At 40.5% G+C, this 26,597-nt stretch overlaps 1 protein-coding gene across 21 annotated transcripts in view; it reads right to left on the bottom strand.

Moving 5' to 3' along the window:
- Positions 1–119: 119 nt before the first annotated feature.
- The window catches only part of Col25a1 (collagen type XXV alpha 1 chain), a 407,882-nt gene continuing 381,404 nt past the window's right edge, over positions 120–26,597 (bottom strand). For 9 of the 21 annotated variants that reach the window (XM_031375495.1, XM_031375508.1, XM_031375504.1 and 6 more), the window contains 8 exons: positions 25,273–25,308; positions 23,232–23,285; positions 17,246–17,299; positions 15,817–15,843; positions 14,794–14,847; positions 10,984–11,070; positions 8,640–8,678; positions 120–4,989 (listed from right to left, as the gene is read on the bottom strand). In XM_031375495.1, coding sequence (XP_031231355.1) covers positions 4,987–4,989; positions 8,640–8,678; positions 10,984–11,070; positions 14,794–14,847; positions 15,817–15,843; positions 17,246–17,299; positions 23,232–23,285; positions 25,273–25,308 — 354 coding nt within the window. In that variant the 3' untranslated portion in view covers positions 120–4,986. Of the gene's footprint in view, positions 4,990–8,639; positions 8,679–10,443; positions 10,522–10,983; positions 11,071–14,793; positions 14,848–15,816; positions 15,844–17,245; positions 17,300–23,231; positions 23,286–25,272; positions 25,309–26,597 lie in introns of all 21 variants that reach the window. The other 12 variants (XM_031375514.1, XM_031375499.1, XM_031375513.1 and 9 more) reach the window with 7 other exon arrangements.

The raw sequence follows: 26,597 nt of genomic DNA, 5'->3' as shown, positions 1-26,597 counted from the left end.
AAAAAAAAAAAGAATCACACTATGGTGTGGGTGCGAGTGGTATGGTTACAATATCGAAGAAATGTAGAATAAAATTCTTGGGTGACTGTCTCTAAATAAAAGAAAATAGGACAAAGATCTCAGGAATATCATTAAAACTTTATAACAATACAATTCATTATCATTGGGTTAATATAATAATTACACACTTTTTACATTATGAAAATAAGTCATAAATAGTGTAAAAATAATTCTGAAGGTCAACTTCTCACAAACTAGGAACCCTGAAAACAAGTTTTGAAAGTAATTAAAAAACAAATTAGAAAGTGAACCCAACATAGTCATCTCCAGACTGCCAATCAAAGCCTTCACAGGCCTTTGATTTAGTGATGACAGCTGGGGAAGTTACAATTGAAATAAGAAATCCAGACTGCCAGTCAAAGCCTTCATAGGCCTTTGATTCAGTGATGACACCTGTGAAAGTTACAATTGAAATAAGAAATCAAACAGGGGAAAAATCAATCTTTTAAATATTTACACTTCAGAGACAATCAGGTTTTGCCATATGTACAGTGGAAAGATACAATGTATTCTTAGAATAACCAAGTACATGAGACTGGCCCATAAAAAATTAAAAAACACACACACACACAAGGTTACACTTGCCATTTTCCCCCCATTTCCCTCTTACTATGTATTTATGTGAGTTTTTGGCAATATAAAAATAGCTGCACATAGAGATGAACTTTAAAATGTAAAAAATACAAATAAAAATATAATATTTCCAAAAGATAAATCAGATACATACATCTTTTAAAAAATGTCCAGCTCAATGAAACATTTACAACACTGTAAAGAATATCCACCCAGATGTCAGCAATATGGGAGACATTCCTTTTTGAATCTGACTCATTAGTATTTCTGAGATGGGTCAGAATATCAACTCGTTTTGAAAGCATTGGTATTTTTTTTCTTGTCAAGAAATCAAGCACAATGAGGTCCATCCTCCTGTCTCCAAATCACTCTGCCAATAAGCAGAGGAGGCAGTTCATACATTTTAGTGAAAAAAAGAAAAGCCATTCAAATGTTTATTAGTATAAAAGTAAGAAAAACCCTAAATAAATTCACTGGCAATCTAAGTGGGAGGAGTGTCTCTGGTATATAATGTGGAGCAAAAGGAGAAGATGAAAGAGAAAGTATTTAGGAAAACAGAAGGAGGGACAGAAGACCTTTACAGCCTATCACAGTTTGGCAGATCTGCCAATCACCAGCATCAAGCCTGACCATTCTCAGGATGTCTGGAATGGAATGATAAGGCTCCTTTGAACCTTATAAGATAGCGAAACTTTTTTTTGGGGGGGGTACAAGTTATTAAATTCTTTGTCTTAGTAGCATTAAATAATTTGAATATCAAGAAAGGAAGAAAATCAAGGTTTCAAATGTCAGCATCCAAGTTTCTCACTACCCCTCATGAGAAGAAGCGGAACTACCATAAGGCAGACATAGTGGGGGGGGGGGGTTTAAAACTGTTATCTTTTAATGCTTTACTAGAAATATTTTAAAAGCATACTTGGAAATACTTTAGGCACATTTCCTAAGTGCCAAAAATGTAAGAGATCAAGGACAACTTCCCCATAGGTACAGAATGGTGATCTGACCATTTTCTTAAGCTACCAGATATATACACAGAGTCCATGTAATATATGTAAACTGCCCCCACTAACACATCATATGCACAGAGTGTAAATACAAAACCAAAAAAATTTCTACTGGTAGGATGGAGAGGCATTCCAATGCTCTCCATAAAATAACAGGATAAGGGAAACCCCTCCAAGGCTGCATTTGATGATGGGAAAGGACAGCCATTAACAGGTACCAGACGCAGACTTCTCTAACACCGGCTATGGAGGCTGAAAGGTGAGTGACTCCAAAGAGGAGGCAATGCAAACTGATAAAGGCAAGTGGTGAAATGGTGTAGAGCTTGAGCACAGAATAGGGGGAGCCTCGGGAGGCTGGTTTACATTAGCAAAGGCTGGTCACTGAACTCTGTTTACAACAAACTCATGAACTCCAAAAATGAAACCGTGCACTAACAGCTTAGGAATGCCATTAAACAGAGAAATGAAACTACCCACAATAAAGGTCCACAGTCCATAAAGATAGAGGGAAGATTCATCAGCACCAACCACACGGGTAGAAAACACTGTGAAGAGAAACATTACAATGGCATCCTTTAGAGAGGTTGGGTGTCTCTGAAAAAACCCGACTTTGACGTATTTTCGATGGGTGCTTCATACTTTTTTCCTTAATTCTCCTAAAGTAGTTTTTATAAGAAAGAATGCTATCTATAAACCTATGTACCAGCAGTGATGGTTTATTATTGATTCATTTGGAAATTATTCATTTTGATGATATAATAGGTGATTAATGATGTCTTAATAGCCCAAAGTTTAAGGCTCACTCATGGTGGTTAGCCTAGCAATCCAGTGAGCACAGAGGACAACCATCATTCCGTTTGCCTCTTCCAAGGACGTTCATGAAATGGAAGTTTACACATTTCTTTAAATGTGTCTTACAAGCCAGATTCCCCCCCCCCCTCAGTGCACACACAGTCTATGTGGTATCTTTACAGGGGTATGTCCAGCGCTTTAACACTTCTTTTGTTGTTGAACTAGTCTCATTTGAATCTGTTTAACTTTTAAATAATGATCCCTCTCAATACCTCTTTCTAGTGGAGAAACAGAAAGGAAGATAAGAGGAGATATGGTCACCAGATGGCCTCAAGAGACTATAGTTTGTTCTGGTTTTCTGAAGATAATATGTAATCTTGGGCTCACTTCTGTTCCACAAATGATTTAAGACGAGTTGTTTCATATATTGAGAAATACCTTACCCTAACTATACCATATAAGAAATTGTTAGAAAATACTCTCCATTAAAAAAAAAATGCTAAATTGGCTTACGGGTGTGGAATGTTATCAGAAATAGTAAATTTTAGTCTCAGAATTGACATAAAGAAATAAAAAGATGACACCATTTTGTATGATTGAGCATTTGGTTACACAATATGAATGACATCTTAAGATCTGTCTTGAAACAGTATCTTCATTGCTGTAATCCCAAGCATGAACTAATTTCCCCTCTGGTACTAAATATCTAAGCACAAAATATTCCCATAAAACCAGCATTTACTCACTGAGGGAAATGAAATTCTCCAATGGGCTGCCAGAATGACTGCTCCCACTGATGGCACTTCTTCAAAGCAGCCCTTCCACTTAGAATAAGTTATTTCAAAACATGTCGCAAAGTCTTCATTGTGCAAAGAAATGTCCAGGCTAAGACTATGTAGGTGAGTTTTGAGCAAATCAGTCAAAACGAGACTCATTTTATGGCATCTGAATTCCAGAGCTTTCTGAGATCTCAGATTTGGTCTGTGTATAAGACAAACACTTAGAAATGTAAAAACAAAAGTGTGAAATAAACTTCAATAAAGAAAAAAGCTTAGAAGAAGTAAGCCCATGCTACCAAAATGTGATAAAAATTTGACTTTACAATAACTGACAGGTACATTTGTCAATGTAAACCAAAAAGTAGTGAAAAAAATGCTTAACCTTCGTACTTTACAATGGTTAAGCCAAAAATGGAGTCTCTCTATAATTTCTTTAATTAAGCAAACAAATAAACAACAAAAAGAGATGTGAAGAAGTTATTTTTACTGTTGGATTCAAATTATGATCTGAATAAAAATGTTGTTTAAAAACCTATGAGACCCAAACTGAAACAAATGGTTTCTGTTCCTGGACTAAGAAAATAAAAAGTATGAGAAAAATTGGAAACTACATTTTTTTTTTGAACTTGTAGAAAAACGTTTGGTATGGATCAACCCGGGAAGGAAGGAAGGGACACTTTCCGACAACCTTTGGTAAAGTCTGCATTTGTAGCACAGCTTATTCAGCCTGGTCCCATCTTGGGACACAGTCTCTCTTCAGCAACCTGAGCTCTGATAGGATGTCCGCACCTGCCAATCTGCACAAACAGGGGCTTCCATTCCAAGGCTCTGCTGTCTCCAAAACACCGCTGCACACCTCTGATACTCTCCCAAAGCATCCACCCCCGTGGGAAGTCAGATCAGATCACGTAGAAAACCACGGTTCTGGATGTTCGTTCGTGTTTGTAAACCTCCTTCCAACTTGGTCACGTGAAAGACAGTGCAGGATGCTGAACCGGTCCTCTTCCTGCATCTTCACCGCCAAGCGACGCCCGAGGAAAAACTAGTGGCAGCCATCAGCCTAACCCTTTGGTATTTCAACCAAGGTGGTCACAGGAGCGCACAAGATCAGGAGCTGTGGATCTGCAGTCGGTACTGCAAACTCCCTCAAAATATAAGACCAACTGTGTGTGTGTGCTCTCCGTCAATTCATCTCTTTTTGGCAATAAGCCACGGTGTAACCCCCTTGAGATGACAGAAGGAATAAGAGCTTAGATGTAGGCAAAGAACTCACTGGGCAGCATGCAAGCATCCGCATTTGCTCAAGCAGGTTTGGCACACGGTCATGCTGTTTTTAGTCATTTTCAGTAGGTGGTGTAGTCATGAATGAATGCTACCAGGGAATGTGTGCTGCGTGTTCATAGCTTTGAGTCCATATTTGGTCACGATTTCATGTAAACTATTTCATGGCACTTTTTTGTCCATGCAATTAACAAGCCTCAAATAAGAAAATAGCAAAAGCAACCAATTGATCTCTATCACTGATGTCCATATAAACACATTACATACGTTCACATAAAATAGAGACATTATACTTCCTGCGGGCTCCTCACTTCCGTGAATGGCCTAATTTCAGACGTGAGGAAAGATAGACAAGGGTGCTACTGTGGACAGGGAGAGAAGCCGTGTGTCGGGGGAACAGATCTCACACTTGCAAAATCTGCACTTCAGTTTTTCAACTATAAATATAAAAGGCGGATCATTATATACACAACTTCATGCTCGGAAGGTTAGATTCATCACTGCAGAAAAAAGACGACAACAACAACAACAAAAAGACGAGTGGTGTTAGTAATTCTTTGCTAACAATTCCAAATTAACATTTATTTTATAAACGCTGGAAGAACCTGGTAGTTTTTCTTTTTTAAGTCAGCAAGCTGATTTGATCATTTGATGTCTCCCATATTAAAATGTAAAAAGTCCAGTTTTTACCACAATTCTCTTCTTAGTTCCCACCCACATTTTTTTCCATTGCCAACTAGGAACTTTTGGATAAGGGGTTATTGTCTTAGTCACTGTTCTGAGAAAGCAGAAAGTGTTGATCAACCGAATGGCCAAAGGGTCTAAGCTCCAAGGCGTCATTGACCAACACGCGTGTACGTTTCCTGTTGGTGGTTCAGCCTTGCCCTGTTAGCAGGCTGATGAGGTGAACCTGCATGCTATAGTTCTCATGCATGTGACAGTTCTGCTGGGACAAAAAAATTCCCCAAGTCTCTGGTTCCTCATTTGAAGAACCCTGTTTTTTTTTTTTTTTTCCAGAATTGCCATTGGCTCTGAGAGAGAGAGGAAGATTGCATTGTGCTATTAGTTTTTCTTTAATTGATTTATTTTTTACACTCCATATTTTATTCCCACCCCACCCCCACCCCATCTACCCTCCAACTGTTCCACATCCCATACCTCCTCCCCATTCCCCTGTCTCCATGTGGATGTCCCTACCCCTCACCCCACCTGACCTCTAAACTCACTGGGGCTTCCAGTCTCTTGAGGCTTAGATGCATCTTCTCTGAATGAACACAGACCTGGCAGTCCTCTGTTGTATGTGTGTTGGGGGCCTCATATCAACTGGTGTGTGCTACCTGTTTGGTGGTCCAGTGTTTGAGAGATCTCAGGGGTCCAGATTAATTGAGACTGCCGATCTTCCTACAGGATCGCCTTTCTCCTCAACTTCTTTAAGCCTTCCCTAATTCAGCAACAGTGGTCACCTGCTTCTGTCCATTGGTTGGGTGCAAATATCTGCATTTGACTCTTTCAGCTGCTTATTGGGTCTTCCGGAGTACAGTCATGCTAGGTCCATTTTGTGCTATTAGTTTATAGAGCAGATCTTAAAAGATTCTTTTGGATTTGTTTGTTTGTTTGAGACTGTTTCACTGTGTAGCCCTGGCTGGCCTCAAACTCTCAGAGCTCTACCTGCCTTCTGTGTATTGGGACTAAAGGCATGTGCCACCATGACCAGTGAACGCCTTTAGTTTTACTCAAAGAAAAATCAACAAGTAAAGTAACATGCAGAGAAGCGTGAGATAGTGTCTGGGTCTGGGCCCACCCCCGACAGGCAACTTGCTCAGAGTCCCCTTTCAGTGCTTTCACTAATAACACTGTGCTTTTCTTTTTCCAAGGAAAACTTTGCGAGAATGAACCTGTCAGCTGGCAGATTGCGGTGCATGCCTTTAATCCCCCGCACTTAGGAGGCAGAGGCAGGTTGATCTCTATGAGTTTGAGGCCAGCTTGGTCTACAGAGCTAGTTCCAGGACAGCCAGGGCTATACAAAGAAACCAGATAAAACAAACAAACAAAATGAATGAACCTATCAATATCCATCATGGAGGGGTCTATACATAGTTAATGGTTAATGGATGGACGTTAAGGTACCCATACTCCTTTGAATAATCCTGTATCTACGCTTCTCTAAGCAACCTAATGAAATTCATTAGACCATCAAAATAGCAGGGGACTATAGGAATTAAGATCAGTGGGAGCAAGGGGGAGACAAAAGGGGGTAATGGCTGAGTGACTATGACCAAAATGTATTATATACATGAATGAAGATGTCATAATGGACCCATTATGTATAACTAGTAATGCTAATAAAAAATTAAGATTCCACAAAAGTGTTTATCCCGCTAGCCTAAATAAATAGGACTAACTAGAAGCCACCTCCTGGCCACCTACATGTCAATTAAAAATTACTTAAATACTTGAGATATCTAAATTGGCCATCTAAGAAATCTGAGAACATTTTATTTCCTTCACTGGTTCATTTATATTGGGGGAGGGGAGTTCATATGTGCAGTGGGGAGGTGTTAAGCAATACCAATGTTCTAGCGTTGAGCTGTTTTTCTTTGTAGAAGATGCTAGATCCATGAGATTCTTAATCTTATGTAGAACATAGTATCTATTTCATAGAAACATCAATATTTATAAGGACAGTTTCTGAGTCTGTCACCCTACTCATATGTCATCAGCTTTTCCATTTTGAGAGCTAGCAAGATGAACGTTATGTTGTTGCCATAACATTTATGAAGAGGAAAATGATTTCGAAGGATCACAGACTCATGGCAACTCCAAGTTCTGAGTGGTGTCACAGGGTGGGGGAAGTGAGCTGTTTGTATCTCTAAGGTGCAGTGTGCTCATGACCAGCTCTAAAGAATCATCATCTCATTGAATTACAGGGGAGAGGTCAGAGAGCAAATGGCCAGTCTATCATGGGGTGGCATTACGATGTCTGTGAATGACAGTTAAGCTGGCAAGAGGATAGTTTTACCAGGTAGGATGAATCTGATGAGGGGGTCTGTATCAGAGCCCCTCTTGACCTCAGACGCAGCTGAGTTCATTATCTGATAGGCTCAGAGGGGAGCGTGGGGATCTTGTAAATAAATGATGCTGTTAAGTGAGAAGGCTTTTCTGTCCCCAGCTAAGTCAGTGAGGCTAGTTGAGAAAGCACATTACATAAGATTTCCTGATGGTTGAGTTGCTGACTTGAGAAGCAACCAAGAGCCCAGTGTCTCCTCACATTTCCACACTCTTACATAGTTTGCTCTAATTTTGCCAATGAAGCATGGCCATCTACAATTACTGGATAAGCCACAAAGTATTGGAGATAAAATTTCCAAACTGCAACAGCAGTTTGGATGCTTCCCTTATAGAATTGTTATTTCTAGGCATTCCTTCTAGTAACCTGCACCCTGGGCTTACAGCACCACATGTAAAGAGTCAGCATTCCCTGGGCAGTGCAGAGTTCAGAGAGCTTGGCCTTCCTGATAGAAATGATACCATTAGTTCTTGCTGTTTCTCCTCCTAGCCCTGTTACCCACCAGCTTGCTGCTCTTGGAAGTTTCTTTGCTTTTCCAAAGGTCTATCACTCATCCGTAGGCTACTGCATGAATTAACCAAAGCAATATCCTTGTATGACAGGATAGAAATCAACCTATCCCTGATAAATGTTATGTTTATATTTTCTGCTTTCCCAGTTGTGTGACTGATATTGACAGGGTTCTACCATCTCTCAGCGTATTTGTCAATGCAAATGACATACAATGAAAAACTAGAATTAAAAATCATCATAAACAGTGAACAGAAAGAGTTCAGTGAGAGAGAGAGAGAGAGACAATCTTGCGCAGATATATTGCCCCTTTCCATCACAGACAAAGAAATTGAGGTTCCAGCTTACAATATTTGTCAAGAACTGTTTTTGCTCACTGGTAAGAAATCAGTAATAAACACACTCATCTAAAGATGGCCCAGAGCTGCCACTTTTTACTTTGGAATACCCAAACAGTTTTCAAGAATGTCAAATACAAAAGGTCTCTTCTGCATGGAAAGGCACAGGGCAAGATTAGGATTTTTTTTTTCAGGAAAAAAAAAAAAAACCCAAAACATCATAATGTCCACCTACCTTTTGCCAGCAGCCAGGCATAGGTAACCCATCAGGTCCCTGGTTTTGAGGAGAAGAAATAGAATTCCTTAGGCTTAGACAAGGAATGAGATGTCACATTCACATGCTAAGAGACTTCAGAAATGATTTCTATTAGGTGGCTTCAGTCCTAAGTGTCTTACACTAATTAGTGGCTCACAATATTTTTACCCACTCTTGGTTAAAATGAAGCTGATTCAAATGTTTCTCAGACCGAGCACACATCTAGAGTACACATGGAGACAGAAACTGCCATGTCTGACTTTGAAAGTGAACTGGGCATGGGTGCCCAGTGTTTTGCTCACAGCTACATCTTTAGATAGCAAAGCTGCATGGTACCTCTTAATATCATTAAAACACATCACGCTTGTCTTTACTAAATGAATCAGAGTATCATTTCCTCATGATCACTATGGAGTATATGGGTTGTGGTAAGGGTGATCAGTGGCAGGCCATTTCTATCTGAAGTCTATAGGTCTCCATGTTCCAGTGTTTTCTACTTGCCTATACTGTATGTAGATATTGCAAAAATACACTCATTTGAAACACAGGCAGTCTAGCTATGTGTTACAGTAGATATTACCCATAGCGTTTGTCAGTGCTTCTGGTTAAGTCTTCAGAAGTTTGTTAACATTCTGAATGAAGGTTTCTAAATGCTACAAAGTATGTTTTCATTTGATGTGTAAGTATCTTCAGATACAGATGAGACCAGAAGACGTGACACAGTTGAAGGCATGCGTTTTCCTCCAATTAAGAGGTTTATGAAATATGACTTATCAACACCAAGCAAACAAAAGACAGACTACCCCACATTAATATTTTCTAACTATAACGACTGACTGGATATTTTTCTATAAACACAATCTCATAAGACACTCACAAAAATATACATTTACCTTTAAAGAATCATGCTTATAACCGAAGAATCATGTGTGAGGCCATGCAGACCAAGTGGAACAACGTGATGATAAAAATCTTTCTTTGTACTCAACAAAATGTAATTACACTGCCTTTTTAATTTATAAAAAGAAGCTAGCTTTATGAATATCTGGGAGAAATTGGTAATGCCAGATTGGTACAAGGAGAAGGATCAACCAGTAGAATTTTAGATTTTAGTATAAGGAGGATTTTGAGTTCATGCTGATGGAGGAAGGAGTTCCATCTACTTCAGGAAAGTAAGTTTTACAAGGAGAGACCATTATGGCAAAAGGTTATGTGACAAGGGAGAGGGTTTGGGCAGCAGACAATTATCATCTTTACATGTCCAGGGCAGTTTGGCTTTCCTTCCCATGGTCTCTTCACAGTGTTGCTTCAAACTGGTTAACTCTCGACCACAGAAGTCATAATGTACAACTCGCCTTATTTATGCCCGGGTAAGACTATCATGGGAGAGACAAAAATACTTTTCTTTCTTTTAGAGGATGGAGTAAAAAATGAGTAGGGTAAAAGCCCAGAGTTTTGGCCTAGCAGTGCCATTGCGTTATGTATTTTTTATCTAACTTACAAATAATCTCTGCATATTTATTGGGGTAAATTTAATATTCCAAAGAACATAAGACACGTCAGTAGTGAGAACAATGTTAGAAGATTAATATACATTCATTGATAATACACGCTTGCTCTCTCCCTGATGAAGAGCCCAGGGAGCCTGCTCATGCACACACATGTAGTATGTTTATCATGTAAAGCTGGCTCCAGAAAGAAGCACTTTACACTGATACAGACGAATACATAGTAAACAAAGGAACAGCATGCAGGATGACGGTAGGAAAGAGAAATACTGTACCAATTGGCAAGGAGCATCCAGCCCATCCAGGCCAGGCTGGCCTGGTTCCCCCTTTTCCCCCTTAACGCCACGGAATCCCTGTTTGTAAAGATTAACTCATAATGTTACTAATCCAATAATTCATTGAAAGCAAAAATCTGCTAAAGAAACAACTAGAAGAAAAAGCTGGGAGAGGAACAACCTAGAAGGGACAGTAACACACAGAGAAGTTTCACATTATCATGAAGAGGCCTTTGACAGGAAACCATGGTCTCCTCTTTGGATGGATATGGGAGCTGTTGGCTCTTCTTCACATCCTATAGTCAGGCTCCAGTCAGTCAGCTCTGCTTGCGAGTTTAGAAACAGAGTGGAGTTGAGTGGCTGGCAACAAGATGTCAAGGACACCAGTGTAGCCTCATAATTCTGAACACTTTCTGAAGGTCTGTGTTAAATGACCCTCCCAGGAACCTGCTGTTACTGGTCCCTCTGGCCTGCTCCTCTCCCATCTCATCCTCATCCCATCACAAGACATCTGGAGACGGTTGCATCAGTTAGACATACCAACGGGCAGGGTGCATCTAATCCAGGAGCGCCCTGCTCTCCTTTCTCCCCTTTAGGCCCCTTTCTGCCCTTCTTTCCCTTTTCCCCCTGTGGATACAAGGGTTTAAATAAAAGACAGGTTTTATTTTGAGGGGGTGTAGAATAAAAATGATCCAAAATATGGCTTAGCTAGAAACAGTCTGGAAGGCATTTACCATTGCTTACTGATGTACACAAGACTCGATGTTATGAAAAATAAAATCACTTAAACTGCCGTGCTGACAATGGATTCTGGAAGCAGGATAGATTATTTATTTACTTATGTGTTTATGACATTCAACAAGAAGAAAGGAGATGATGCATCAGAAAGGCAGATCAGTGTTGACTGCCAAAATATTGGAGTCAACAGTGAATTAGGGATTTGTTCTTGTGTACCAGGCAAAGATGCCATACGACTTGTAGTAAAGCCAGTCAGTATCAGGAGGAGCTGGGCTTTGGGTAATGGCTACTCCACCCAATTGTGAGTACGTTTAACTTGCCTTTCCCCTCCTTATTCTTTAACATATGAAGGCTGTTATAGAGTCAGAGGGAGAGGCTATAGCTAGGCTCTTTCCCAAGGCTGTCCATCACACTCTATTCTGTAGCTCCCAGTAAAAATATTCCAGTATTAAAATGTGCCTCTATTGTGTTTAACTTTTCCTCTCCAGCAAAAATAGAAGTGAATACTCGACTTATTGAGTTAAACTCAAGTTTCAGGTGCTAATACACGGCAGCAGGGCCCACTGGAGAAACAGATGGATAAGCCTAGGCATTCTTCTTCAACCTTTGTTGTTCACAATGGTAAATGAGTTTCCAGCTTACAATGCTGCAGATAGGAAAAGCAGTCTGGACTCATTAAAATGAGGTAGGCAGGATAATTACGTAGTGGGAATGTAGCCGTGGAAATTAGTATTTGGGAATCAAGGTCAAGGTTTGTAGGATGTCTGCATGGGTCCTAGGGACGGAGGAATTAAGGAAAGGAGGCAAAAGGAGAGGAAGGAAGGAATGCACCCCAGCTGGATCACATTAACAGAGACATCTGCAGACTTATAGACAGGGGGTTGGTGCTGCACAGAATGCAAACGATGATACATAGATACATACGTAGATGAGGGCATTCATCTTACAGTCTGGATGGCAGTTGCAATGAAACTGAACAGTCTGAAGCAAACAACATGAATATTCAAAGGGAAAAGACAGAACAGCGCACACCGCAGAAAAGTATGAGACACTCATTCAAATTAATACAGTCACTCTGACAACAGGGGCTGAAGCTCCGCCTTGTTCATCTCCTGTGTGCCAAGAACACTGTGGCAGAAGGCTTGGAATCAAAACCACTTGGGCTTCTTGAATACAGGGGATAGAAATCTGGTGTGGGTTCACTTGAGCATGAGTGAAGGCAAAGTTGTGACAGAGAGAGGGAAGAAGGAACAGGTGGGACAGGAAATGCAGTGGATGGTGTCTTTAGAAGCAAGTGCTCACTCATGAAGAATCAGCACCCTCTACCCCCAGCAAGCAGCTTCAATGCCATGATGTGAGTGGATAGAAACTTTTTACATGTGCTCTGCCCCTCCTGAAGACAGCAGACCCATCTTTGAATAGGACTAATCAAGACCAGGTGTATTGATTAAGTGGCATTCATTGCCTGATTGGCAAATGGGCGTAAGATTAACTACTTGAATTACTGGGATAGGCAATGATTTTGTGTTGATATTTAAGTGAACAGCAAGCTTTACAGAAGAGAGCCATTATGAAGAGTGATATGTTAATGCTATTACAAAGAAGAACATGTCAACATTATCAATCAACAGCCTGTTGTAAAATGAAGGGATTATCTATATTCCTCAAGGTTATGTGTCATTGTGTGTATGAGCAGTTGAAATGTGATAATTATTGTCAATCTTTATTTCTTATACTCATGAAAAAGATACACAAAATGTTCAACCTTTAGAATCTAATTTTCCTAAATATAAAACTTGAAATAATTGTGGAAATATTTTTGTATGAGTGACTAGCATTTTTCTGGGGGAGGGTTTGTGAGTTTAGGCTTTTATAAGCTACAATAATGAACACTTCTCTCGCCTAGCCTCACTATTCTTGTTTTCTTTGCCATGCCGGGAGAATGACCTCAGAGGGCTTTGCACATGCTCAGTAAGGACTCTACCCCTGAGCCAATACTGGTATAATTTCTAACTTCTTTAAAGATAATAAAATTGAGTACCACATGATGTATTTTTCCTTGGGTAACATTTTAGACCCATACAACCCACTAGGTAAATATATAATAATTAAACATATCTTTTTAAGGCAAATTCGTTTTGTGTTCAATGGTCTCACATAGAACCTGTCTCAAACCAACCGCATTACAACTTGTAGTCAGGATTTATAACGTGGAAAAGAACTTCTTATGCCATACTTTCCTGGTTTGTGAAGTAGGGAAATAACAGCACCCACCTTGGGATGGCAGTGTGACAAGTTCAAGGTTTATCATGTGTAAAACTCTTGAGGGAAAGGAACTCACAGGTGCTCAATCTATGCAAAGATGTGGAAGGTGGGGCTTGTGATAATCACGGCATGGGCTCTTACCAATAGGAGGCAGAGACTCTTAATTCTTAAAACATATGCAGTGGGCCTCTTAGCCTTTCTTTGACACATCTCTTTGGTCTTGTATTACAACAGGAATGCATTTCACTATTCAATAGACTCTACTGGATTTTTAAAATCACTGAATTGTTAAGTAGATCCAGGCACAAATTAATCTAAGGAGGACTGGTTTACATTGGAATCACAAGGTGGATGAATATTCAGCTACTTTAAGATTTTCATTATTGAGTTTTTGTTGCTTTTTTGCTTCATCCAACGTAAAAACTTATTTGATTTACTACTGGGTTAAAGTCTACAGCAAGAAAGGGAGGAAAGGAGTGGGGAGAGAAGAAAGAGTAGAGAGGAGAGTGGAGAGAAGACAGAGGAGAGGGGGAAAGAGAGGAAGAGAGAGAGAAACAGAACAAAAGAGAAATAGAAAAAGTGATGTTCACAATTCTCAACTGAGACATTTTTTTCATAAAATCATTGTTTGATATTGATCCCTATAACCTATGGCATTGATGGTCCCAAGAAATCCTTAACACTAAGCTGTAAAATAAATGTCTTCATTAGCTAACCTTCAGCTGTTGGTTTTATGTCTACCGAAGCTTCTGCACTGTGGGCATACTGTGGGCTGTGAGAGAGCCTGTTTCCTACTTCTGAATTTAAAAATATCAGAATATATCACACATAAGTATCTCTCTTAGGAACTCCAGGAAGATAAAGGAGATCCTGGCCTGCAGGTAAGATGGCTTTGCCAAAACACCATTGAGGTTTTGTGATCTAACTTTTATGAAAAAAAGGAATTCAATCCCTTTGGACATTATATTAAAAAATAATTGGTGTCAGGGAGTTGAAAGACTGTAGCTTTGATATCCAGGAGTTAGAATCTTCCTCCTATGCTGGAAGGTGCCCTCATTTCTAGCTGCGTAGCCTTCTTTAGCCCTCTTTGAAGACCTGATTCCTCAGATCAGCCATCTGTATGTTTTTGGGACACAGGATGGACACAGAAAAGGTGCCTGACAGAATCCTGCAGGTTCAGCAGCAAAGCAGACAGTGCTAGCAGAAACACATGAGATGCATGCTGGGAGCTCTGCTGGCAGAAACACATGAGGTACATGCTGGGAGCTCTGCTGGCAGAAACACATGAGGTGCATGCTGGGAGCTCTGCTGGCAGAAACACATGAGGTGCATGCTGGGAAAAGTCACCTTTTCTCCCTTTTCTCCCAGGTCACCCTTCTCGCCTCGAGGACCAGGGAAGCCCTAGGGGATAAAAAGCAAACTCAACATATCTATTGGTCTAACTGTGACAAAATCATATTGAAACCAACAAACACCACTACCATAACAACATTTCATTGGTCTGAACTCAGATATAAAAATAGACATGTCAAATAACCTTTAAACTTACAAAGAACAGTACTGCTTAGAATTAGTTCTTTCTACCATTTCAATGAGTTATGCACAACAGGTTTCTTGCTTCCCCCCCCCCCCCCTTAAGAAGTGTAGGAGAAGGAACACAGGATATTAATTTGAATCCTAGCATGTTTACTAACTTGTGCGGTCTCCGCAAATCACTTACTCTGCCCTTTGGTCTCCTGACTATAGAATAAGGTTAATAACTATCTGTCACACAGCTGTTGTGGATGTTAAATGAGACGGTGGATACAAAGTGCCAGAACGATGCTTGGATATAACAGGTGTTCAATAAACAGCAACTCTGGTAACATAATTACTCACACAACACTGACAAGCAGTGATTGCTCCTGGAGGCATTTACTTTCGATAGTGTATTTTTATATAATATTTTTAGCATAAGAGAAAATAGAGACTTAATGAAAAATAAAACCCACTACATAACAGCTTTGCCAACACACCCTTCCCCAAGGGCAGCTCATGAGAGGCAGCCTAACTTGATACATATTTATTTTTTCTATAACTAGGTCATGCTGATGTTGAGTGTCCTTAATTTAGGAACGTATTTTCAAAGTACCACAATGCAATGCCAGTTACTAATTTTATATGAATTATTTCTCCTTAGTTTATCTTATGCAAATACTAGTGTATTTTATATTGCTGTATATGTGCACAGTAATTAGATATATATGTGTGTGTGTGTATGTGCACATGCATACATTGACAAAATATTGTATATTCTTCGTGTCCCTGGTGATGGAGACCTTTGACTGTATTTATTATAATTAAAGGATGTTTGCTGCACAGATTACTTACATCAAGACCAGGCTCTCCATCTTTGCCCTGCCAAAGAACCATAGTAGCTACATTAGTGTTCCTAAGTTTTACCAGCAGGTTCTTGTTTAAGGCAGATCTGGGCATGCAACATTAGTATTCCAATGACTATGCTAGAAATGTAGAAAGGCTTCTTGATTAGTGAAATTTCTTTAATCAAGTGAGGGAACTGTTAGTTGAAGTTATAGGGCGTGAGGAATTTAAATTCTTTATTGGGGTGAATAGATATTTCTGCTCAGGCTCTAGGCTTGCCCTTGGGCTTGGTAGCTCAGGAGGGAAGTGAAAAACAAGGCAAAAAAAACTGTTAAGTTAAAAACCACAGCCACACTAATAGAAGATGTACATCAATGCTTACTTAGTTTGACAGTTCAGTTAGCCTCTAAGTTAATGCAGAACCTAAAAACTGTTTATCATTGAACATAGGTTGAATTTGGCCAGATGCTCAGAGTGTGAACATTATAACTTCAAAAGCTGCTTTGCAGTGAGTTTTGTAGAAGAATTTCCAAGGAGGGCCGGTTTAAGACCCAAGATGGTAACTTTGCCCACATGGTGCAGGTCAGCCTGCTGGGAACACTGTATCGGGCTCTGCTCTATCCAAAGTCCCCAAGAGCTACTGTTTCCATTAAGTACACTTTGACATGATTTCAAACTCAGCATCCCTTTAAGCGCTGAAGTGACTGTGGATGAAGCTTATCATCTGAGTTCTACTGTGGATGAAGCTTATCATCTGAGTTCGTAAAAAGCATGTGGAAAACAGAGGCAGGTGAAAAGCCTAATGCAATGCATGGTAGTTTGAGTACTCTACTGAATCACTGTGCAGGTCATCTCTTGTAGAAATCTGTGGCTTCAGTTGGGTTCTGCATAGTTCAGAATTTTAGAAGACAGAACTCTGCCAACCTTCTATGTTCTGAAGATCATTTGTCCTCACAGGTTCTTAGAAAGGTCAGAAACACCGTCATCATGAATATCAATGCAATTTGGATCATGATTTTCACTAGCAAGAGAAATGTTTTTTTGCTAATAATCTATAAGAGTTGACAAGGTTGTTATACATGAAGCTTTCATGTCCAATTGGCATGGACGAGCCTTCAAGGCAGTGCCAGTTATGAATATCCACTCTGATGGCATAGGAAGGTTGGCATCTGTTAGGCAGAATCTTGCTTTCTGTTGTTTATCCCCTAATCTCTGATCTCTTGTCACGTGACATGCCTGGGTGTGTCTCTCTGTACAAACATCATTTGAGACCGAGTCTGACCTGTCTGTATGACAAAACACTCTCTACTGAGGCTGTTCGTTGGACTGTCTTTGCTCCTATAATGAGATTAGTCTGTCCACTAGGGAAGGGTTAACCATGTCAGTGTCAGGTCACAGGAACATGCGGGTGGTGGCAATCATGTGACAGTGAACTCACAGGCAGCCCATAGGGCCCTCTGGGTCCAGGTTCTCCCACAGCTCCCTTCTCTCCCTAAAATGAAAAAGCAGAAAGTTCCAATCATACACAGACCCTCACATTCCCATACGGCTTACAGAGCAAGCCGCCATCTTAATGTTCTATCGGAATGCCAACAGTTCATACTCCTTAAAGATTATAGTGGTGAAGCAGTGAAAGACATCCATCATGGCGACCGCCAGATGACTGATGAGAGGACAGGAGAGAGCTGCCGCCGCCCAGCTATGCTAAAGGATTGCCATGTGTAGGAAGGACACTACTTGGCTTCCTCTGGCATTTGTGTAGAGCATTACTGTTTATTTTAATCTGTTGGTTCCTATACCTTACCTGATATACTTTGGAGTGGGGCTGACTTTGGATTTGGTATCTTAAGGATGAGGCACAACAAAAACTACAACATACATTTGTTTTACATAAGTACTTACAAGCTAATTTTATACATTTTTTTTGTGTGTGTGTGCCTGTGTTTCTACAGCAATGTGTCAGATGAGGCCAGGAGTAGAATTTCCCAGCTGCGATATCGTGTTAGTGCTCAAAGGTTTTAGAGCAATTCACAGTTTGAATTTTTTGATTGGGGATATTTGGACTGTATTCTCCTTTTCTTTTTTTTTTTTTTAATGTATTTTTTTTTTTAAGTCAGGTTCTTCTTTAGAGAAGCCCACCCTTGATCACTCTCTCCATTTCTCCAGATGTCCTTGCAGTCTGTGAGACACACTAGTGTTACTCTTATTTTCTGTCTGTGGCTCTCACTGGAATGAGCACACTGAGAGCTCCAGGGTACCCAGCTTTGGTCCCATACCACCCACCATGTTTTAGAATAATGTCAAGCACATTAGTAAATATTAGTTAGCAACATGAATCCTGCTGGCTCATACGTTGTTATACACATCTTGTTTTCTTTTTGAAAAAGAAGATTTTAAAACATTTTCTGCCTTTGGTGAGTATATGATGTGCAGCACACCGTCTATCTACTCTCTCTGTGTCCGTGTCATAGTGTTGGCAATAGGGTTAATCCAGAAGAATCAGGTATATTGGAGGTGGTCAATGGATAGAAATGATCAACCTAGTCAGATGCAGATACTAGCACCCAACCAATGGACAGAAGCTGGGGACCCCTGTGGTTGAATTAGGGAAAAGCTGGAAGAAGCTAAGGAGGAGGCCGACCCCATGGGAAGACCAGCAATCTCAACTAACCTGGACCCCCGAGATCTCTCAGATACTGAGCCACCAACCAGGTAGCATACACCAGCTGATATGAGGCCCCCCAACACATATACAGCAGAGGACTGCCTGGTCTGGCCTCGGAGGGAAGATGCACCTAACTTTCGAGAGACTTGAGGCCCCAGGGAGTGGGAAGGTCTGGTGAGGTGGGGGTAGGGGGTAGGGACATCATCTTGGAGACAGGTGGAGTGTGAGGAGGGGGAGAAAGGTATGGGATGGGGAGAAAGGTATGGTGTGGGGATCTTTCCAGAGGCAGACCAGGAGGGAAATGAAGATGAGACTGTAAAAAAGGATTATAGAATAATAATAAACATTGTTTTTAGGCTGCTCTCTACAGACTAAACTGTGTGTTATTATGTAGCATGAAAATGCCAGGGACTCTGGTAACATCACAATGAGAACCTCCATAGAGAATTCCATCTCTATTTTATTGTGTCTTATATCATAGGGATTTAGAGTTCAGCCCATCTTTGTGTGTGTGTGTGTGTGTGTGTGTGTGCACATGCGTGCGTGCATGTGTGTATGCGTGCGTAAAGCCAGGTTTCCCTGAGAATTCTACCTGCAGAGATGTGGGGGCAGGGCTTGAACCTGAGTGGATATCAGACCTTACTTGCATTTTTCTTTTAAATTTAGGGGGTTGGTGAAGCTACTTAACGCTGTCAGCTAAGAACACATAGCATACAGTGAGATCACTAGAGATGGATATCTTCAAGAATCTGAGCTCTTCTTAACATTTTATATTTGCTAATAATGAAACAGCAATGGCAGACAGGGCAGTGGCCAGGCTGTCGATGAAATAAAATTTAAATTTGAATTATATTTCTGGCTCTTTCTGGAGGTGAGGCCTCCAGAACTCTAGGAACTTTCTCAACCCTTCTGTGCTTGGATTACATCCATCATAAAATAAAACAGTGATAAATGTTCTGTGAAAATTGTCCTGAAGACTATATATGATAGCAATATATGACATCACACAGTGCTAAGTAATTAATGTCACAAGGGCGAGCAGCTGTACAGTTAGGGTCATGTTTGTAATGGAAGGTTTAAAGCAGGCTGACTTAAAATCTATTTCTTTCAGATGGATTTAGCAGGGTCACTTGTGAGTTTTAAAATGGTGTGTGTGTGTATATACTTTACTGGTGTGTTAGGATTAGCAGTCAGAGACAGTGTTTGCAGAAGCAAGCTAACTAACTGGAGGGTAGCAGCCTGGATCTAGTCTAAAATATCACCATGAAGTTTCCTGCTGCCTTCCCTTGTATTGCCTCCCTGAGAACCTTGGCTTGCTTTGTTTTTAAAAGGTACCCACTGGGGCTTATCTAAATATGGTTAGTGGTCACTACAGAGCTTGTCATTAGGGGTTCTCTTTTAGGTTAACCTGCTTCTTACAGCTGGGCACCATGAGAGTCAGCGCTGGCCAAGGGGACACTCAGCTGGAAGCTCGAAGGAAGGCTATTTTCCTGCTATGGTGGGTCTCCCTCCTTAGGGGAGAGCTCTGTCCATCGAGTCTTCCTCGATGTCCCCCTGGATCTGCAGCTAGGATTTTGCTTGGTTAGAAGCAAGGCCTAGACTCCTCCTTTGGCCTTTTTGGTGACAGGAACTAGATACTACTCTCTCGTTCAAGCCACATGGGAATTGGATCTCTTCCTCGGCACCAAAACATCAATCCCAGAGGTTACATCTTGGATACCCTCAGAAATGAAATAGTAACCCAGGGATTTGAATGCGTAGTGTCGTTCCCCGCCCCCCATTAAGGGGTTCCAAAAGAATCTTTGTCCCTCTCAAACTTAAAAAACAACAGAGTTCTAAGGCCAGAGGAAGAAATCAGTATTTGAAATGAAATCACTTAGCATGCTTTCAGCTCTGGGGATACAGATCCAAAGTGGAAGTGGCTTGAAAACAGTGTTGTTTGATGTTAAGGTTAGAGGAGGACTCTAGGCATGGCTTCAAGTGCCCTGTCCTCTATGCAGATGAAGGTATTAGTGGAAGGCAGGGAGCACGGAGAGCTGTGTACTTATGTGTCAGTCATGTATTTGAGAAACCTTGCACGGGAAACACTTTATTTCTTTTTAGACTGGCAGAACTTTATCCAGGTTCCTTAATTTGTGTATCAGCAACCAAGGACCAGTTTTAGAACACCCTGCCTTTACCCACCCTTTCTACTTCAAATCAGAAACATCTGCAGGAGACTCCAGATGGCACCTCCATTAACTCCAGGGCTCACACGCTGCTCCGGCCCTTGGTTTCGAGGGCACTTGGAGCATGCTGACACACGATCTGGTTTGAGGAGACACAAGTGTAGCGCTTCACACTGCATGCACCTGCCTCCCAACTATGCATTCAGAAATTCTTAGCGCCTTCATTTGCTCTTCTGATTAATTCTGCACCAGTGCTGACACCAGATACCCTTGAGACACGGTTGAGCTGTCGGAAGTAGCAGCTGATTTACCAAACAGCAAACCCCCTTGAGCCTCAGGGCATGCTGCCAACAGACCTCCTGAGCTTTGCTGCTCCAAGGTTAGGATGGACTGAGTTTCTTCATACAGCGCTTGAAAATGAGTACCAGCAGCAAGGACGCTCTTAGCTTTGAAGTATTTTTTAATGAGCTTAATTACTGGAACTTGTTGGTTTGGTCTTAGAAATAATAATAGTAGATTCAGCTAATATATTCCTCGAGTTTTTTTCCAGATAATATATTCTTAAGAACTCATCTCTTTCTGGAATTCTTGGATAAAGCCAGTTTTCTGGGGTCTAGTCCACAGTATTTGTATTGACTTTGGCTTTATTCTTTGGCTGTTTTTTTTTTTTTTTTTTTTTTTTTTTTTTTTTTGTATAGATTTCTTCTTTGCAATATAAACTCATTTAGATTAATGGAAATAGACATTTCCTTACTCAGTCCTAGATGGGAAGTCTCCATCAAATCCCTGCCCTTGGCTCACAGTTCACAGGGACCCCATGGAAGGGGAGGTGGAAAAGTGTAAGAGCCAGAGGAGAGGGAGGGCATCAAGAACACAAGGCCCTCTGAATCAACAGAGCAAAGCTTCTGTGAACTCAAGAGACTGAAGCAGCATACACAGGGCCTGCGCAGGGCTGCACCAGGCCCTCCATATTGATGCTATGGCTTCCAGCGTAGTGTTTTAGTGGGATTCCCAAGTGAACGAAGGACCGGGTCTTGGATTCTTGTGCAGTCTCTTGGGCTCTTTTCCTTCTTTGCTTTGTCCAACTTTGATGTGATTTTTTTTTATTTTATATTTTATTTTGTTATATTTTAATATTTTCTCTTAGAAGCCCATTTTTTTTTTCCTAACGAGAGGCAGAAAGGGGATGAATCTGGATTGAAGGGGAGGTAAGGAGGAACTGGGACGAGTACAGGAAGCAGAGACCACAATCAGGATGTATTATGTGAGAAAAGAATCTATTTTTAATAAAAGGAAAAAAATAAAAAAGGACAGTAGATGCGTCACCTGAAGCACTGTCTAACTATGGGCATATATTCATGAGCATTAAGAAAAGTCTATGTGATGGTGATGGATATAATGGTATTATTCAACGTACCAGAATAACTAGCAAAGAGGGATTTCTTCAAGTAGGACGAGTGTTTCTTTCACCCCCAATGGACTGCATTGTATACAGTTATGTCTGATAAGCATTTATTGCATGCATGAATTTACTTTACAGAACACAGGACTAGGAAATTAGAAGGCATGTCAGAGACACTGTTACCCGGCCCTCTCTTTAAAATCAAATTAGCCTATTCTGATGAAAACTTGTATTTTAAAAAGACCACAGACTTGCACAGTGAATTGTGCCAACATTGTGAAATGCTCGCACTCAGCATATTTTACCTTGCACAGTGAATGCCGAGGAAATCGATGACACACAACTGTACACACACACACACTCATGCACACTCACATGTGCGCGCACACACACACACACACACACACACACACACTTGGAGTTTTCCAAGGTGAAGAGAAGAAAAAGTGGGTGAGAAATGGAGAGAGGGGAAGAAGTTCTAGACACATGAGCAGCTGCGGGGCTGCAGCAGATTTTGTGTGTCAGAAATTTCCCCTGAAAGTCTATTTTTTTTCTTTCTTTCTTTTTTTCTTTTTTTTTTTTTTTTTTTTTTTTTTTTTTTGCTCCCAGGGATATAGACACATAGCCTAGGATAGTGAGGTTGGTGAAAGGGCTTTGCTTTATAATGCACCAAAATCATTTCCTTATGGCTAGAGGAAAACAGGTCACTCTTTAACCCTCGAAAGAAAAAAGAGAACATGGGTGACTGTGTGGAAAAGACTATGTAGGTTTTGTAATTTCCTTTGGAAAAACATTATAATTTACTCAGAATGAACACAGTAGCTTTGTGTTAAGATTATCAACCAGAATATGTAGTTCTGGAAATTGTAGCCCTATTGACTCCAACTTTCTGGATGAAGGCCCAATGAAAATATCTTCCTTATGGTTTAAGAAGGAATAATGGGGGCTATTTATTTTAGCTATGTAAATGTATGCATTGTTTGCATTATGGCAGGGCAATTCCACATAGTTTTCTTCTTAGTCTTAGGATTCTAAATAGTACTTCAAATGGGCAATGTTTTCATTTACTAATAGGTAGTCCCCCATCTCTCCTGGAAAAAGAACAGGTTGAGATCATCATGCACAGAGAAGACATGCTTTGATTCCTCCAGTACTCAACTTAAGTGTGACCACCCGAAGAGGGACTTACTCTTTCTCCTTTGGGACCTGCAGGGCCATGGGGTCCTATAGGACCATCAGCACCCTAAAAAGAAAACAAAGATAAAAATAAAATATTATGAGACAGGTGAGAGACTGGGGCTCTGATTTACTCTGCCTTGCCTGGGAGAATGATGCCCACAGATGTCTTAGGACAGCACATCTGATTGTAAAGCATTTGATTCTTAATGGTTTTACATGCCAGTTGTTTTTGGAGAAATCCATGCCAGAGGGGTGAAGGATCTAACTGCATGTTTCAATGAAGAGTCTATACAAAAGCTATATCTCATAGTTATTCTTCTCAGATATTTATAACATCTTAATTTTGTCCTCATCCTTTTTTTTTCCAGATTTATTTTTATTTTATATGTAGGTGTGAGGAGTGCTTTGCAAGTATGTATGTACTTAATGTGTGTGCAGTGTGCATGATTGCCAGAAGAGGGCATCAGATTCCCTGGACGTGGAGTTGGAGAAGCTTGTGAGCCACCACATGGGTTTTGGGAACTGGACCTGGGTGATCTGCAAGAACAGCCAGTGCTATTAACTGCTGAGCCATCTCTCTGTCCCCTTGTCTCCATAATCTTAACAAGGAAAGTGTAACTGTCCTTTCTTTCTATCACCTTTTCCCAGGTCCTCTCACCATAGCCACTGACAACTCTAGTCAAAGCCCCCAAACTTTGCTTTTAGCCATCTGAGTGGAAAATATATGAAAAAGAACTGTGTTAAACATTTAAAACAACTTTTGTAGCTCTGTTGCGACAGCAGGGCTCACAAGGTGAGGGGACTGTTCTTGTAGACTCTGCCTACAGCTTTCAAGCATAACTGGTTTCCGTGGCAGATAAGATAATACACAGAAGAATGTAAGAATTCTGGGGTCTGGTGGAAAAAAAACCTACTCGATGATTCTTAGAACTGAAAAATTTTGGATTTAAATTCTTAAAAACGAGGTAAGTATTTCAAATATATTTGCTCAATTGTCGGGAAGACTCCACGTAGAGAAGCAAGAATGCAAAATTGTATATGTAGATATACGATTATTCCATTTCAACTTGTTTTTTTTTTTAAAGATTTATTTTTATTCATTTTATGTGTATGAGCATACTACAACTGTACAGATGGCAGTGAGCTATCATGTGTGTGGCTGCTGGGAATTGAACTCAGGACTTCTGCCGGCCCCTCTCGTTCCGGTGTAATTCACTGTAGCTGTCTTCAGACGCACCAGAAGAGGGCGTCAGATCTCATTACGGGTGGTTGTGAGCCACCATGTGGTTGCTGGGATCTGAACTCAGGACCTTCGGAAGAGCAGTCAGTGGTGCTCTTACCCGCTGAGCCATCTCGCCAGCCCCCCATTTCAACTTGTTAATGGGTTCCCTTTGTTAGTCTAGCTCATGATAGGGAAGAATTCAGAGTTTCAAACTCATTCTCATGTTGGGGAATTCTTATTATTTTAATCATGCTCTTACTGCCTCAGCGCAAGGTTCACCTCTACAAGGCTTCGAAATACTGAGTGACCATGGCTAAAATTTAAGAGGCAGAACTGTCAAAAAGAAGTGATAAAAATGACAGAAGACACATGATTCATTTCCACAAATTGAGACTTGGAAGTCAGTTTTATGGAAGAGATTACATTTCGAAGATGGACATAAATGTAAAGGAAAAAGCAAGTTAAAATAAATTCCTTCTTTTTGCCACCTCAGGGTCCCGTGGGATTCTGGGAAAGCTTTTATGAATCGTTTTAGGCTGCTGAGACACAGAAAGCAACTGGACTGGTCATTTCCTCACCGAGTAAATTATCCAGACTCCAACTTGGGCTTCTGAAAATGTTCTGACTGCTAAGGCTAAACTTTAGAGTTGTGACCCCTTCTCTCTCCGTCTGTCTCTCTCTCCACCATCCTCATCTACCTCCCCCTCTGATTCTGGCCCTAAGTGACACCTCATCATCTGGAAAGACCACAAGGAACGAAGGGGTCTTCCCCTGAGCACATGATTCACGTCCACGAAGCACTGCGGAGCAGGACGCGGGGCCGACTCACCCGGGATCCTGGCTTTCCGTCTAAGCCAGATGCTCCCTGGGATCGGGTTGGTGTCAGGGTTGGTGGGTGTAACACGAATGACAAGAACAGAGATTAGTATGAGGCACCGATGAACAAATGCAACACTTCAAGCAACATAATACACACAGGATTCTGGGATGAATATCACATTGCTACAAATAGTTAGTTTTTAAAAAAGTCACGTGACAATACGTGCCCCACAGATGATGGCATTTAGAGACACTTCTACCAGGAAATTCTTATCTAAAAAGCTGGCGAATGAGGTTTTCTCAGTGGGCTGCAAAGTACTTGCTGACAATAAACAGTAAGGGGGCTCCTAGCTATATGCCCACATGAAATTGACTTTCTAAAGAGTATTACTCATATTTCTTTAGATTCTCAAGAGGAAGTAATGGCAATCTTCTAATAAAGGGCTCTAGATCTCTGGCTACGACTGTTAAGACGATTTTATGAACAAAAGTGCTATGGTTTAATGGCGTGGGATGGCTTCAGTTTATAAGGACATTATGTGTTGGACCTAAAGTTCACATTAGCTGCCACTAGAGGGACTTCTAGGAACAAGGGAGAAAAAAATAAAAAAAGAAAGAACATGTGGGCTCAAGTTAAAATAACTCCCAGTCTGCCTCTCGTTGAGTTCAAATAATCTTTATATTGATGGTTGCATGAGAAATGCCTTAAAAACCTACTCCTCTCAGATTAATGCATGCCTTTATTTTGAATTGAGGGTTACCCAATTGAGATATTAAAAAATGTCGCTTCGTATGTTGCAAGAGTAACTACCATTCTTCTTGGTAAAGCTCTTATACAGTAAACTTCTAATACTACTTTAAAGACATAGATTAGATCATGGAATATTTAAGAAGACCTTGTGTTAGCCCTTTAAATTCTCTTGGCCCGGCTGGAGAGGGCTTACTTAGCTTCAGGTGCAGTTCATTACAAAATACAAAAGAAAAAAAAAGATTTCAGCTGCCAGTGATGACAACACATAGACTTTGGGTATTTTTAGTTTGTTTACTTTTTTTTTTTTACTTAAAAATTCCTTCAGTATGATCCTGTCATGATCAATGCTAGACGTGTATAAAATACAGCTTTAGGTAGTAATGATTTTAAACAGTAGGTATTGCTATTGTTTGTTTAATGGTAACTTTTGGCTAAATGGTCTGTAAAAATCAGCGGAAGCCTCTATTTGACAATAGAGGGAAGTTTAGTTTAGATAAACTAGACTAAAAGTTTAGGAAATGCAAAGTTCCCTAAGCCTTGTTTTTTTTTTTTTTTTTTTTTTTTTTTTTTTTTTTTTTTTTTTT

Source organism: Mastomys coucha, unplaced genomic scaffold (assembly GCF_008632895.1).
Source record: "Mastomys coucha isolate ucsf_1 unplaced genomic scaffold, UCSF_Mcou_1 pScaffold16, whole genome shotgun sequence".
Taxonomy (NCBI): Eukaryota; Metazoa; Chordata; class Mammalia; order Rodentia; family Muridae; genus Mastomys; species Mastomys coucha.
The sequence above is the reverse complement of the archived record's forward strand: the minus strand, read 5'-3'. Positions and strand labels throughout refer to the sequence as shown.